General features: G+C 42.8%; 1 protein-coding gene across 4 annotated transcripts in view; it reads right to left on the reverse strand.

Moving 5' to 3' along the window:
• Window positions 1-15,832, reverse strand: part of rdgB (retinal degeneration B) — a 140,992-nt gene that overhangs the window by 17,507 nt on the left and 107,653 nt on the right. For all 4 annotated transcript variants that reach the window (XM_065219282.1, XM_065219284.1, XM_065219281.1 and 1 more), the window contains 2 exons: window positions 5,124-5,871; window positions 4,659-5,056 (listed from right to left, as the gene is read on the reverse strand). In XM_065219282.1, the coding sequence (XP_065075354.1) occupies window positions 4,659-5,056; window positions 5,124-5,871 (1,146 nt within the window). The remainder of the gene's footprint in view (window positions 1-4,658; window positions 5,057-5,123; window positions 5,872-15,832) is intronic.

The raw sequence follows: 15,832 nt of genomic DNA on the forward strand, positions 1-15,832 counted from the left end.
GATGATGTGTCCAAGATAACGAATTTGTCGCTTTCCAAATGAACACTTCTCAGCTCTGATCGTAAATCCGAAGTCTTGAATTCGCTGAAGAACGGCTCGGAGATTGCGGACGTGCTCTTGCTGGTTTTCACCGCCCACAACAACGTCATCAAGATAACCGGATGTTCCTGGTAGATCAGCTAGCATCGTGTCGATGAGTTGCTGGAAAACTCCAGGAGCAATTTTCACACCCGGCGGAAGGCGGTTGTAGAGGTAGAGTCCACGGTGCGTGTTGATAGTAAGTAGACTCCGAAATTTTTCATCGACCGGTACCTGCAGGAAAGCGTCCGAAAGATCAATCTGACTGAACACTTGGCAGTTCGCTAGCTTGGCAAATATATCTTCCGGTAGAGGCAACGGGTACTGGTTCGATTGAAGAGCGGAGTTCAAGCCTGTCGAGTAATCTCCGCAGATCCTAATTGCCCCATTCGCCTTGCGCACGACAACTATAGGAGCAGCCCATTCCGAGTAATCGATTGGCGAAATGATCTTCAGCTTCTCCAATCTATCCAATTCCTGGTTAACGGCATCGTACATTGCATATGCAATGGGCCGTTTGGAACAAAACACGGGTTTACAGCTTGTTTTCAGTTCGAACTTAACGGCCGTTTTGATGCACAACCCGAGTGTAAGCTGAACACCTTCGGGAAGGTTGACTTGAGAGTCGACAAGGATGCTGGTGAGGCAGAACTATTGCAGCAAAAATTGTCCATCGGTACTGACCAGAGATCGAAGCTGTCCACGAAGTCGGATCCGAGAAGCTGCAGTGGTTTCTCCGTCACTCGAATCACACCATTTCGTGTTGTTTCACCGATGGTAACGTTGCACACGAACTCGCCTTCAAGCAGCAAGGTATTACCAGAAGCGGTCTTCGCCTTGACCGTCGATGGAACCAGCTCCGGACTTCCGATCTTGTCCCAAATTTGCTTGCTGATGACCGTGATGTCCGAAGCGGTATCGAGTTGCAGCTGAATCGACGTCCCGCATATACTTACGGGCACGAACCTCCGTCGTTGCTGCACGCTGCATACGTCGACGATTACCACCTTGCTATCCACCGAATGCTTCTTTCTTCTCCTCATCGTAGGCTGGCGTGCTTTGTTCGCACTACTACAATAGCCTTCTCGATGTCCAAATTGACCACATTCGGAACACTTGTGCTGCTTGTAGCCGCAGTTGCGAACATAATGTAGTCCGCCATAAAACCAACACGGTGAATCTGGTTTGCATTCACTATTTCGGCATCACTCTCCGATTTCAACCCGCACACGTATATCAAGCACTTAAATTGCTCCTCCGACAACTTACCGAGCTCGAACTCCACACAAGCTTTGTTGATTCGGCAGGCGTACGCAATATGGTCTTCGGTCGGATACCGGGAAATCTGCAAACATCTGTATCGCCGACTGATCACCGACTCCTTTGCACCGAACAAATTTTTCATCTTCTCGACCGTCTGGGAGAAGGAAAAATCTTTGGGAAGCTTGGGAAGAATGAAGCTCACGTACCTTTCGTGTTCAATCGGTCCCAGCTTCCGAAGCAGCAGTCGCACTTTCGCTTGCTCGTCTAATCGAGCTGCGTCCTTCTCGAATAGCTCATCGTATCGAGTGTACCAAGCAGCAAAAGTTATGTTGCTTTCCGGTTCGTAGCGAAAATCCTTGATGTTATTTGAGAAGCAGTTCAGGGAGTCTTATTTGAGTTCATGGAATTGAATTAAGGAAACTTTGTAGAAGTAGGAACCTTCGTCTACCTCTTCTTCTTCTACCCATTTTAAGCTAATTGCTTATCGCATATTAGCTTATTCTGTGCTCTCAACTAAGTATTCTAGATACACTTCCACAGTTATTAAAGGAGTACTTTCGATGCCTGTACCATTTTTGCATTAGTATAATCACAAACGAAGTGACAGACGGAGCGGCTCGAAAACTTTGGTGACTAACCTGCTATTTCAATTTTTCAGTGTACCTCACGGCAACACTATCTACTCATATGTACTAGCTTAAAGTATATAGTTGATGCTATTGGCGTTGACGGCACCGTCGAAAAATTTGCTCTTTCAGCAAATATAGACAGTTTCTTATGGGAATTTTCGGTGGAGTGAAAGGATAGTACAAAGTCCGCCATGTTTCACGCACAGTCTGACGTTTACTTATGGATTTTCTCATAGGAGTAAAGAGCTACAGAGTCGCCGTCAACGCCAATTGGCCTTGACGGCGAATCTATAGCTCTTTACTCCTATGGTAAAATCCGTAAGCAAACGTCAGACTGTGCGTGAAATTTACTTTCAAAAACGAAGAGGTTCGCAAGTGGTGCTGGTGCTGAAGAGTATGAACTGCTGTTGGATGATCAGATTGATTTCGTCCAGGCACTCCGACTGGATGGAACTAAAGAAAAGGACCGGAAAGCACCGGTATCTGAGGCGGAAAGGAAGAAGATGGACATTGAGGAAACGAAGAAATCACTTCCAGTTTTTCCATTCAAGGAGGATCTCATAGCCGCTATAAAAGAAGACCAGATTCTTATTATCGAAGGAGAAACGGGTTCGGGAAAAACGACACAGATTCCACAGTATCTCTATGAAGCTGGGTTTACAAACGACGGCAAGAAGATTGGATGTACTCAGCCTCGTCGCGTGGCAGCGATGTCCGTGGCGGCACGTGTTGCACAGGAAATGGGCGTCAAGTTGGGCAACGAAGTTGGTTATAGTATTCGTTTCGAGGATTGCACATCCGAGAGGACTGTCATTAAATACATGACAGATGGTACGTTGCACAGGGAGTTTCTTTCGGAACCGGACCTAGCTTCGTATAGTGTGATGATTATCGATGAAGCTCACGAGCGTACGTTGCACACGGACATTCTGTTTGGATTGGTGAAGGACATTGCGCGGTTTCGGTTGGATTTGAAACTACTGATTTCCAGTGCCACGTTGGATGCGGAAAAGTTTTCGGATTTCTTCGATGATGCGAACATATTCCGTATTCCTGGTCGTCGTTTTCCGGTACGTAGTTAGATTTGACTTGCTTTGTGTTTTGCTGTAAAATCTAACTTTTTCTCTTCTAGGTTGATGTCTTCTACACCAAAGCACCGGAAGCAGATTATATCGATGCATGTGTGGTGTCGGTTCTACAGATTCATGCCACTCAGCCTCTTGGGAGACATTCTTGTATTTTTAACTGGTAAGTGGGTCTATTTCTATGCGATGTTAAAAAATTACATTTTTTTTTCGTTCCAGGACAAGAGGAAATCGAAGCCTGCCAGGAGATGCTCCAGGATCGCGTCAAGCGGTTGGGTTCCAAACTCAAGGAACTACTCATCCTTCCCATTTATGCCAATCTGCCCTCGGTCATGCAGGCGAAAATTTTCGATCCAACTCCACCTCCGCTCTGAATGGCTTCCACACGAACTCGAGGACGAATGCGAGTTGAATGCAAGAGGCTCCCAAACATACAAACTTTGCTCACGACGTTCTTATGCATAATCTAGTGTGACGTAACGTTGGATCATGCGTAAGAACACCGTGAGAACGAAGGAGTCGACTACATTCTTTCTGCCGCACCTATAGTACCGCACACGGTTCCCGCGCTGACTGTTCCTTACTTTCTCACTCTAATCAAAATTTCCTTCGATGAGTGAGAAAACAGCACCCCGTCAACGCGAGCGAGAACGCGAGTTGCCAGATCATTGCACACAAAACCAACTTGAATTAATTCAAATCAAAAATACTAGCGAACCTGGCGGTGAGCGGCGGAAAGTGGTCTAAAATTCTATTACAGAGAACCACCTTATTTTAATTAATTTCTTCGGAGAAAGTCGTCTGTAACTTCGTTTGTGGTATAATTGTGTGGCAAGTTCAATAATATGCTATGCGTGAACAGTTATCGATAATATTTTGGAACTGGATTAAAACTAACATGGTCTTTATCTGATTCAATTGCCGATTTAACTTTCAATGCCTCTCATGATGCTTCTAAAGTCTCTCCAAGAAAACTAAATTATTCCTAATTAAATTTTTAAAAATTACTCTAAAATGAGAACGTTAGGAGATAAAAGAAACGTTTTTCTACAAAGTTGCTTGAAATCAACTCAGTTACAAACTTTACTAAAAGTTATATGCCTTAATTTTCAAAAATAAAAAAAAGTTAGTTTTTGAATATCTATTCATTTAAGGGCCACCCTAATGTTGACCAGTACCAAAAGAAGGTATTTCTTAAGCACAAAAACTCCACCGACGACACCATCCGTCTGAATACTAAAACAAAAGTATTACCTAGAATACTTTTTTTTTTTAATTTATCTGAAAACCTTATTTTGCAAATATAGACAGACTCTTGAAGCATCATGAGCATACTATAAAAAACATCGTCTGTATCTCTTCACATAAATACATTTTTTATCTAGTTCGTTTCGAGCTCTCCAATCCAGAAGAGAGACCACATCATCTTTTTTGGCTAGCATTGGGCTATTTTGGGACTGGACTGGAAAACTATCATGGTCTTTATCTGATTTAAGTGCCGATATAACGTTCAATACAACATGCTAACAACCAATAAAATTTCTGCGCCGGTAAAACTTCGATACAGATTGACAAATGGCAACAACCGAAAACAAACACCCACCTGCAGATCGAAACTGTGCACCGAGCCCAGCGGCGAGTGCAGTTGTCCCTTGGATCCGCCGGCAAAGTGTTTACCCGTCGACTGACCACCGGTGGTCAGATGGTTGCTTCGCTGACTGTTCAGATTCATCTCGTCTTCATCATCGTCTTCCTCGTCATCGTCGTCTTCCTCCTCGTCGGAGCTGTCGTCCACCACCACCGGGGTCTTCTTAACCTTGGGAGGTTGCTGCAGGATCGGAATCTGGCAGCCACCGAACTGAATGTGCCTTTGCGTCGGTGGTGGCGACGGTGGCGCTATCGTCGGTTTCTTCATCACCTGAGGCGTCGAGTTCTCTTCGGTTTTTTCGATCGAATTGAATTGATTCGACTGACGGCTGTTGTTGTCCGATGCATTTGGATCTAAAAAAGGAAGAACAAGGAGTGTTAATATGCAGTTTGATCGATCCAATTGCGAGCGATGACTTACCTTCATCCTCGTCGTCCTCGTTGCCCATCTTCTTCTGCAGGGCAAGTTGCGTTTGCCGTTCGATTTCACGAATGTCATCCATGGTCAACCCGTGCCATTCGTCCTGCCAAGCCCAAGCTTGTCGATGGGCTCGGACCATGGTTTTTCGCAGCGCCACATCGTGGATGAACTTTTCCAACTTCGTCTGCATGCCCCAGTATCGGAACTCGACCCGGCATAGCTTGTAGGCACACATCAGCGACATGTTCCGCGCCGTCGGTTGACTCTTGTCTCGCACCTCGTCCCAGTACTCGGCCAGCCAGTTTTCCCCCAGCGGTCCCCTGGCGGTCTTCTCCGAGCAGTACATCGTGGGATCTTCCTTCTGGGTGTAGTCCGCCCCGTAAAGCTGATCCTTAACGATATCGATGACATCGACCAACCGATTCCGCAAGTCACTTCCGCTGAGCTTGAACACGTTCTCCTGGTGGCCGTTATCGGGAAAGTAGTACGTTTCAATCTCGAGGGAAAATTTCTCCACGAACGGACAGGTGTAGCGGGTTTTCGTGTACGGATAGGCATTCCAGGCTTCCTCCTCCACGGTGAGGGCACTCTTCGGAAGCAGGCCCTTAATCCACCCGGGCAGGTGACTGCCCACGTGATAGATTTTCCTCGTGTACTGTCCGCTGCCACCGGGGCCGTCCTGGTACGGTTCGTTGACGATGATTTCCACTCCACTTCCGGCGCCTTTGCTTTCATCGCGGCTTTTTTTCTGCACGTTCGAAGGGAAAGAGAGAAGAACTGAGTTTAGAACGTGGGTGTTTCTGGCCTGCTATAAATGTATAAAGTGAGGTTTGCTTGGTGGGTCACGGGTCGAAGGAGAAGGGCAGGAAATGGAAGGCATTATGGGCAGAAAATAAAGAATAAGAATTCTTATTCATTTCGGAAGCATGGTAATTTTTAAAAGATTTAATGTTTTCAAAGATTGGAGACTGAAATGAACTTGAAATCATTTAAAAAGCTTTGCATCTTTCAACATGTCTTATTCGTTTATGGACCCCCTTAACTGCCCAAGCAAAGATGGGACAATTATGCTTTTATTGGCAGTTAAAGTACAGCAAATTATCCAAGTTCTTTTTAGATTATTTTTTTAAATCTTTTAGATCTGAAAAGCATTTCAAATTCGCTAAAATTTCAAGTTTTGTTGACTTATAGACTCATGTATTTGTTTAGGCTTATGATCGATATTGACCAAAATGGGCCGAATTTGAACTTCCATTAATTAAGATTACGAATAGATTTGAAAATTTTCTTGTTATTGAACTTGCAGGAAGGAGTCATAATTTGTGGTTTTATCATAAGTATTTCCATGAGAATTTCTGCTGAATTTTTAGACGCACCTTAAAGGGTATTCAAGGGATAATTCTAAAGTTATAAAGATAGCTTCAAGAAAATTGTAAAGGTTGCTTCCAACCTAGATTCTAAAAACATTCTGATTCCTGGTGTAACCTAAGAATAAATCTAGGGAAATAGGGAGGAGAGTGTATCAATTTAATTCTATGGGGAATTCTGAGGTAGGGTAAATGACGACCTCGATGATACCTCTATCTATTATCGGCAGGGGGTAATCAAAGTATATCATCGCTTAATTTTAACGAAACGAGACTCTGGAAGATGATAAATCTTCATGCAAAAAAAGAGCGCTCAATGACCCCCTGACGATAATAGGTAATGTTTTTGCACAAGCCGTCCTTTATCATTTTATCTTCCTGAGGAGAATTCTATAATCATTCCAAGGGAATTTGAAGAATGGTCATTGTGAATGTTTAGGAGAATTTAGAAAAAAAGTCTGAAGAGAACTTCAACGGAACTAGAATTCCAAGATAACTATGAGGGGAATTCTAATTACAATTAATTGAAAGTACCCCAAATATGTTCTAAGGCTAGTTCCAAGGCAGTTCTGTGTAAAATTCCGGGATAATTCTGAGGAGAACTCGATGGAAATGTTTTGAGAATAATTCCAGGACAGTTTTAAGGAGTATAACTGTGACAGCAAATCAACTCTTCAAAGTCTGTAAAAGAACCACTCTGTATTAAGGGGAACCCCGTCTGGGACTCAAACTCTATAAATCGGCGAGCTCCCTTCAGCAATTCCCAGCCTTTCTAACTAGGGAAACCGCTTTGTGGGGTTTTCAGAGACTGTTCGATCGCACCATCGGCGCCGGGCTCTACTGCATTTGAATATGCAAAGCAAACAGCTATAAATGCCCCCCGGCCATATGGTAGCAAAGCCCGCCATACCGTGGTATTATTTATGTAGTATGGCGGGCTTGGCTACCATCTGGCCGGGGGGCATTTATAGCTGTGTGCTTTGTATATTCAAATGCAGTAGAGCCCGGTGCCGATGGTGCGATCGAACAGAGACGAACCAGCCCACGGCTGAAAGTCTCTTTAATAAAGAAATCTAAGGAGTACTCCAAAGGAATTATGAGAAGAAGGAAATGCCGAGGAAAATTCCAAGAAAATTTTTAGGAGTATTCGAAGAAGGATTCCAAGAGTACTACTAAGCAAATATTAAGGGAATACCAGAGAAAGTACTAAGACAGGGTCATGGGCGTTGTAGGACAAAAGGACGAAGGTCAAAAAGTCGAATCGCAAAAAGTAGAAGGACAAAAGGTCGAATGGACAAATCTAGATAGAGCTGGAATTAAGCGTAACAGCTTTGGTAAACAATGACTTCTCTCGTAGATTTCTAGGAATTCAAGATACGTCCACGCAATCCAATACAACTATGGGGTAGAGGAAGTCTTCCTCTACCCGATGGTGGTGTTGATGTGCGTGGGCGAGCCTTGATTTTGTAGAAATCATCGAGAGAAGTCATTGTTTTACCAAAGCTGTTACGCTTAATTCCAGCTCTATCTAGAAATGGTCTGAACTGGCCACATTGTTGAAGGATAAATGGGTGGCTCAATATTTTTCAATTAAGGTAACAAATAGTTACTAAGCGTGTTACTGCAATTTAAGAGATAAATAACTGCATTTCTCTAGAATATATTCCTTTTTTAACCATGAGCAGTTCTTTGGGAGTATTTTTTTTAAGGTCTTTTAAACTCTGAGCGTAAATTTTCTTAACAATATTTTATAAATTGTGATGTTGGTTTTCTGAACATATGTCCACTTCGACAAAATTTTGACCATTTGTCCATTCGAGCTTTTGTGCCTCTATGTTAAATTTGACTTTTTGTCTCTTCGACCTTTTGTCCTTCTAAGTTCAATTTGACCTTTAGTCTCTTTAAGTTAAATTCGACCTTTTGTCCATTCGTCCTTTTGTCCCTCTAATTTCAATTCGACTTTCTGTCCATTCAACATTTTGTTCCTTCGACCTTTTGTCCCTCTAAGTTCAATTCAACCTTTTGTCCATTTATCCTTTCGTCCCTATAAGTTCAATTCGAACATTTATTCATTCAACCTTTTTCCATCTAATTTCAATTCAACCTGTTGTTAATTCGACATTTTGTCCCTCTAATTTCATTTCGACTTTTTGTCCCCCTAGTTAAATTCGACCAATTCGAACATTTGTCCATTTGACCGCTTGTCCCTCTATGTTAGATTCGACTTTCTGTCCATTCGATTTTTTGTCAACTCGACATTTTGTCCCTCTAAGTTCAATTAGACCTTTTGTCGATTTTACCCTTTGTCCTTTAAGTTCAATTCGACCTTTTATCCCTATAAGTTCAATTCAAACATTTATTCTTTTAAGTTCAATTTGATTTTTTGTCCCTCTAAGGGGCTGTTCATTAACTACGTAGACGGTTTTTTTAGGATCCCCCCTCCCCCTGCGTAGACAATTGTCCATTCAATTTTTTTTTTACATTTGTATGGGCCGTGGATAATTGTCAACACCCCCCTCCCCTAAACTGTCTACGTAGTATATGAACAGTCCCTAATTTCGATTCGACCTTCTGTCCATTCAACTTTTTGTCCCTTGGACCTTTTGTCTCTCTCATTTCGATTCGACCTTCCGTCCATTCGACTTTTTGTCCCTTGGACCTTTTGTCCTTCTAAGTTTAATTCAACTTTTAAGTTCAATTTGAACATTCGTCTATTCGATCTTTTGTCCTTTTATTTTAAATTCAACCTTTAGTAAATTCGTCCTTTTGTCCCTCTAATTTAAATTCGACCTTGTGTCTATTCAACATTTTGTTCCTTCGACCTTTTGTCCCTCTAAGTTTAATTCGATCTTTAGTTCCTATAATTTCAATTCAACCTTTTGTCTATTCACCATTTTGTTCCTTCGACCTTTTGTCCCTCTAAGTTTAATTCAACTTTTAAGTTCAATTCGAACATTTGTCCATTCGATCTTTTGTCCTTTTATTTTAAATTCGACGTTTAGTACATTCGTCCTTTTGTCCCTCTAATTTAAATTCGACCTTCTGTCCATTCTACTTTCTGTCCCTTCGACCTTTTGACCCTCTATGTAAAATTCGACCTTTTGTCCCTTCGATCTTTTATCCATGTATGTACAACTTGACCTTTTGTCCCCTAAGCTCAATTCGAACTTTTGTTCGTTCGACCTTTTGTCCCTCTAAGTTCAGTTCGTCATTTTGCCTCTCTATATTAAAATTCAACCTTTTGTCCCTCCAAGTTCAATTCAACCTTTTCTCCCTCTAAGTGCAATTTGATTTTTCGTCCCTTCGACCTTTTATTCCTATAAGTTCAATTCGAACATTTGTCCATTTGACCTTTTGTCCCTCTAAATCAAATTCGACCTTTTGTCAGTCCTAAGTTCAGTTCCAACATTTGTGCATTCGAAATTGTGTCCCTCTATGTTAAATTCGACCTTTTTTTCCATTCGGCTTGTTTTCCTTTCAACCTTTTGTCCCTCTAAGTTAAATTCGAACGTTTTTCCATTCGATATTTTGTCCCTCAAATTTCAATTCGACCTTCTGTCGATTCGACTTTTTGAGCCTCTAAGTTCAATTCCGGAGTGATTTGAGATTTGGGCGTAATTACATTTGTAAACAAACTCAAAATCACCGATTTCTCACGAATAAAACCTCAATATCAAAAACTAATAACACTAACAGGTAGAGTATTGATCGCTATGTCATTTGGTATAGTATGTTTACGAGATTGAGCTTTTTTTTTCGAGAGAAATCAGTGATTGACGCGTTTGGGGTCTCCCTTAGCTCAGTCGGCAAAGGCGCAGCTACAAAGCAAGACCATGCTGGAGGTGGCTGGGTTCAATTCCCGGTCCGGTCTAGGAATTTTTCGGGTTGGAAAATTTCTCGACTTCCCTGGGCATAGAAGTATGATTGGACTTGCCACACAATTATACCAATGCAAAAATGGTACAGGCATCGAAAGCTCTCAATTAATAACTGTGGAAGTGCATCTAGAACACTAAGTTGAGAACACGCAATAAGCTAATTTGCGATATGCAATAAGCTTGAAAAGCGAAGAAAAAAAAAAAAAAAAAGAAACGCGTTTGTTTACAAAAGCAATTACGCCCAAATCTCAAATCACTCCGGAATTCCACCTTTTGTTAAGTTCAAGCTTATGTACCTCTATGTTAAATTCGACCTTTTATCCCTTTAATTTAAATTCGACCTTCTGTGCATTCGACTTTTTGTCCTTCTAAGTTCAATTCGATCTTTTGTCCATTCGACCCTTTGTCGATTTATGTTCAATTCAACCTTTTGTCCATTCGACTTTTTGTCCTTCTAAGTTCAACTCGACCTTTTGTCCATTAGACTTTTTGTCCCTCTAAGTTCAATTCGACCTTGTGTCCCTTTTATCTCCATAAGTTCAACTCGAACATTTGTTCATTCAACATTTTGTCCCTATATGTTAAATTCGACCTTTTATCCATTCGGTCCTTTTGTCCCTCTAATTTCAATTTGACTTTCTTTCCTTTCGACTTTACCGTCCCTTCGACCTTTTGTCCCTCTAAGTTTAATTCGTACTTTTGTCCCTTCGACCATTTATCCTTTCGAACTTTTGTTCTTTCGACCTTTTATCCCTATATACATTTTTATATATACATTTGTTCATTCGACCTTTTGTCCTTATAAGTTCAAGTCGACCTTTTGTCCATTCTATTTTTAATCCCAATTTGACCTTCTGTCCATTCGACTTTTTTTTTCTCTCAGTTCTATTCGACATTTTGTCTCTTGGACCTTGTATCCCTATAAACTCAATTCGAACATTAGTCCATTCGACCTTTTGTCCCTCTAAGTTCATTTTGACCTCTTATCCTTATAAGTTCAATTCGAACATTTTTTCATTCGACATTTTGTCCCTTTAAGTTAAATTCGACTTTTTGACCATTCGACTCTTTGTCCCTCTAAGTTCTATTCGAACTTTTATCCCTATAAGTTCACTTCAAACATTTTTTCATTCGACCTTTTGTTCTTCTTATTTCAATTCGACCTTCTGTCCATTCGACTTCTTTGTCCCTGTAAGTTCAATTCGACCTTTTTGCCTTCGACCTTTTACTCCTCTGAGTTCAATTCGAACAATTGTCCATTCGACCTTTTGTCCCTCTATGTTAAATTCAACCTTTTGTCCATTCGTTCTCTTGTCCTTCTAATTTCAATTCGGCCTTCTGTTCATTCGACTCTTCGTCCTTTCGACGTTTTGTCCCTCTATGTTAAATTTGACCTTTTGTCCATCTATGTTCAATTCGAGTTTTTGCCCCCTAAGTTTAATTCGAACTTTTGTCCATTCGACCTGTTGTTCCTCACGTTCAATTCGACCTTTTATCGCTTCGATATTTTATTCTTTCGATCTTTTGTCCCTTCGACCATTTTTTCATCTAAGTTCAATTCGACCTTTTGTCATAGATTCGGTCATTAGACGGAATAGAAAATTGAACTTAGAAATTCTTGTAGAAAACAATGAGATCAACGGAATGAGATTTCAGACCTCGGATTTTGAAAATTATGTGAGGAAATTTTAAAGCGGCTATGCCAGTTTTTTACAATATTGATCATTTCAAGATTTCAGATTTTTGGCGTAATTTTGAAGATATCTGATTTAAAAAGAAAATCTTTACTCTTGGATTTGGGCAACACTTTAGGATTTTAACACTTGTTACGTATTAATTTTGAGTACTATTTTGCCGATAGAAAGAGCAAACTTTGTCACACGTTGAGTAAATGCATTGAAGCGTGCAGCTATGAAATTGATGCTGCATGGGCCACGTCACTTGAAAACAGACAAGCAAAGCAAATTATATTGCTAACATCATACAGTATGGAGACTGCTGACAACTCTTCCGCCGAACACGCACACACACACGGCTTCGCAGGAGATCGGACCAGCCACAGCAAGCGAGAAGAAGAAAGACACCCGTGCAAGTAGTGCGCACATTTTGCGTGGAAAAAAAATCCGGTTCAGTTAGTTGTGTGGTTCCCTGCAGTTGCGGACGGCATAAACGCGCATCGTCATCGTTAGGGCGATAGTTTCGGAGGTGATCAAATTGTGCGGGCTGTAGTTTCGGTCGTAAACGGTAGTGCGTTTGATACTCGTTGGGCGAACTATAGCTTCCAGTTGAACTGAGCTAACATAACCGTCGGAAAAGCCATCCTACGGAAAATCAACGCGAGCTGGCAAGCGTCGCCATCGTGCAAACTGTACCAGAACGTGGACATTTTCAGAAAGCCTTCGTAGCTTCACAACGAGTAAAAGCATTGCACCACACAGACTGCACGCATACACGCACTGGGAACGAGCGGTTCACACATCGAGGATTGCGACTACTAGGAGCCAAGCACGGAGGAATCCGACATTCGGCAATCACTGGTATACCATTGGAATAACCGGTAAGGTGGTTACAGCAATATTGATGTAACGTTGAAACTAATGACGTGTTTGACGCTCACACAGATTGGCTTCCACGTCGAGATTTGACCTTGACATTGACGATCAGCACCGCAGCGAGTCGCTGCGTGAAAAGCCAAAGCCTTCGAAAAGAAGTAAGTTACGAAATGGGATGGCCGCCAACCTGGGGCTAATATGGCAATGCGCCTCAGGGCTTTTGTTTTCAGACTTGATTCGTCACCGTTCGCTGCGTGGAAGAGGATCGTAGGAGGGCCCAGCCACACAACGAGTTCATCCAGTGAGAGCAGATCATTACGCTGCGGACGTGGTTCGGTACATGCCGAGAGAATCCGCTGGTGAGAGCTGACGTCTACGGTAGCAACACTCGGCATCAGGAAACGGACGTTCGTCCGGCATTCCACGCGATCGACGTTGCTGGTAGGACCGACAGAAACTCGGAGAGCGTAGTTCCGGTAGTCACACCGGCCAGATCCGGTTTCATCGAAGTCGCAGCCTCAGGCACACACTGGTTTCCCTCGCTTTCACCCGCACCGTTCGTATCGAGGAGAGCTCGTCCTGGTTGAATGCCGAGAACGGCTGTTCACGAAGGAAGTAAGACGTTTGACGACCACGAAGCGTACCCTAGTCAACTAAAGGATATCGGCGTGAAGTTTGGTGGTGTGTTGTGTCGGCGCATCGATGACAGAAGAGGAACCGCGATTCGGGTGCACCCGGTCGATATTGTGTGAGTACTCACCTGAAGAAAATTATTTATAGTGGAAAAGAACAGTAGGTCAAGAGGGGTTGCGTAACAGTGCGATGAAAGGGGGCCAGGACAGGGAATAAGAGACAGGTAGGAGATAATGATGTGGCAGAACATGCAGAAATAAAAGTTTGCCTATGTTGATTATGTACTTTGTTGTGGTGTTCATTTTGCTAGCCGATTCGACCCAAGCTTTCCATACAAGCACAAGTCGTATGCAACACACTTTGAAGTACTGTCTAAAGAATTTTGAAGTTTGAGGAGAATTGTAGAGGAATAATTCTAAGAGGATTCAGTTCAGCTGCGGAGAATTTCAAAGGCATTTGACTAGAAGTTAAAGGTAATTTTGAGAAGTATTTCAAGAAAATTGTAAGGAGAATTTACGGCGAAATCCAGAATTCCAAGGTAGTTTTCAGGGAATTTTAAAGCAAAATTCAGCATTCGAAGGAAACTCGGGGGGAGAATTGCAAGTGAATTAAACCTTCGATAAACTTAATGATGATATGACTACAATCTTGACACCAAGCCTTAAATAATCACCTGCGGGTTGCAAGCGTTGGAAAAATTTCGCTTTCATCACTTCTTCTTCTTAATTTAACGTCGGTCTTTGTTCCGCAATCTAGTGCCAATCACCGACGGACATCGATTGCCATCCATTGGCGGCAATCGAATGTTTAGAAAGGCAGCTTCCACACCTACGTAGGATATCGCACCCATTCATCAACACACATGGCCCGGAACCAACGGCTTTACTTCCCTCCCGAAAGAAGACGTGACCAGATATTTGTATGCCTCAGAAAAATCCCACCGACCTCGGCTGGGATTGAACCCAGACTCATTGGGGTGAGAAAGCAGTCACACTTAACACTACACATACAATTAGTCAGTGTCAAATCGAAAACATCTGCACGGCCAACCAGAACAACTCAGTGACTGAACTCAATTGACCCATACTTGGAAAAACCTGCAGTTACTCATAGCTAATGAGTAACTACAGGTTTTTCCAAATATGAGTAAATTTCGTATGGAAAGAAAATGCTCTGAGTCAATTGAATTCAGTCGCTGAGTTGTTCTGTATGGCCGTGTGCATCAGCCGAAAATGGAGACGCAGCCTTCTTGATGTTTGGAATAAACGCAGCGCCGACATCGCGTCTGACCATCACCTTCTAATCGATGAGATCCGACTACGCATTGCACGGATCCAGCGGAGGGAGGAGAGGCTCGGACGGCGATTCAACACACGCCGACTGGAAGATCAAGCTGTGAAAAGATCCTTCGTTGAAAAACCGAGCGTAGAGAAGCAAAAGCTGCGGTAGAGCGGGCGAAAACCAAAGGAGCCAAGAATGAAGTCCGTCAACGATATTCGGCTCTAGAGAAGGAAGTCAAACGCTCTTCAAGACGGGACAAGCGAGCGTGGGTAGACTCCCTGGCTGACGAAGGGGAGAAAGCCGTCAACTCCGGGGCCCCATCAGTGCAGGAGATTGAAGGAGCTATCCGAAGTATGAAATCCAACAGGGCTCCCGGGGTCGATCGCATATCAGCAGAGATGCCCCAAGCTGATCCAATGCTATCGGCACAAATTTAGCATAAACTATTCTGTAATATCTGGGACACCGCGACTTTTCCGGCCGACTGGATGCAGGGCGTCTTAGTGAAGGTTCCTAAGAAGGGGGATCTTACTATGTGCGACAACTGGTGAGGCATCATGTTACTGTGTGTTGTTCTCAAAGTTCTGTGCAAAATTATCCTGAATACAAGAGAAGAGCGACGGGACTCTCCGGCGGCAGCAGGCAGGATTCCGTGCTGGAAGATCTTGTGTGGACCATTCTGTCACACTCCGCATGATTCAGGAGCAGGTCAACGAGTTCCAAGAGTCCCTCGGTTGTTGATCTTGCATTGCCAGATCAGCTGCAATTACACAGAGAACCAACAGATGATGTTTGGGACTAACATTCATCCTCAATGTGTAAAAACTGGAGATCTAATATTTAGCAATACCAGCGCCGGCCGTGTCCGAATGCAGATCAAATAGGAAATGGGAAGGAATGTGTTGACGTGTTACTCGCTGTGACGGAAACCGAGAAGTCCTCTGCGCTTCCACGAGAAATCACTGGGATGCTGGATGTGGGGAAAGGTTTGCGATTTA

This window comes from Ochlerotatus camptorhynchus, unplaced genomic scaffold (genome assembly GCF_037179485.1).
Source record: "Ochlerotatus camptorhynchus isolate MF236.1 unplaced genomic scaffold, CSIRO-AGI_Acam_v1.1 ptg000102l, whole genome shotgun sequence".
In the NCBI taxonomy this organism is placed as follows: Eukaryota; Metazoa; Arthropoda; class Insecta; order Diptera; family Culicidae; genus Ochlerotatus; species Ochlerotatus camptorhynchus.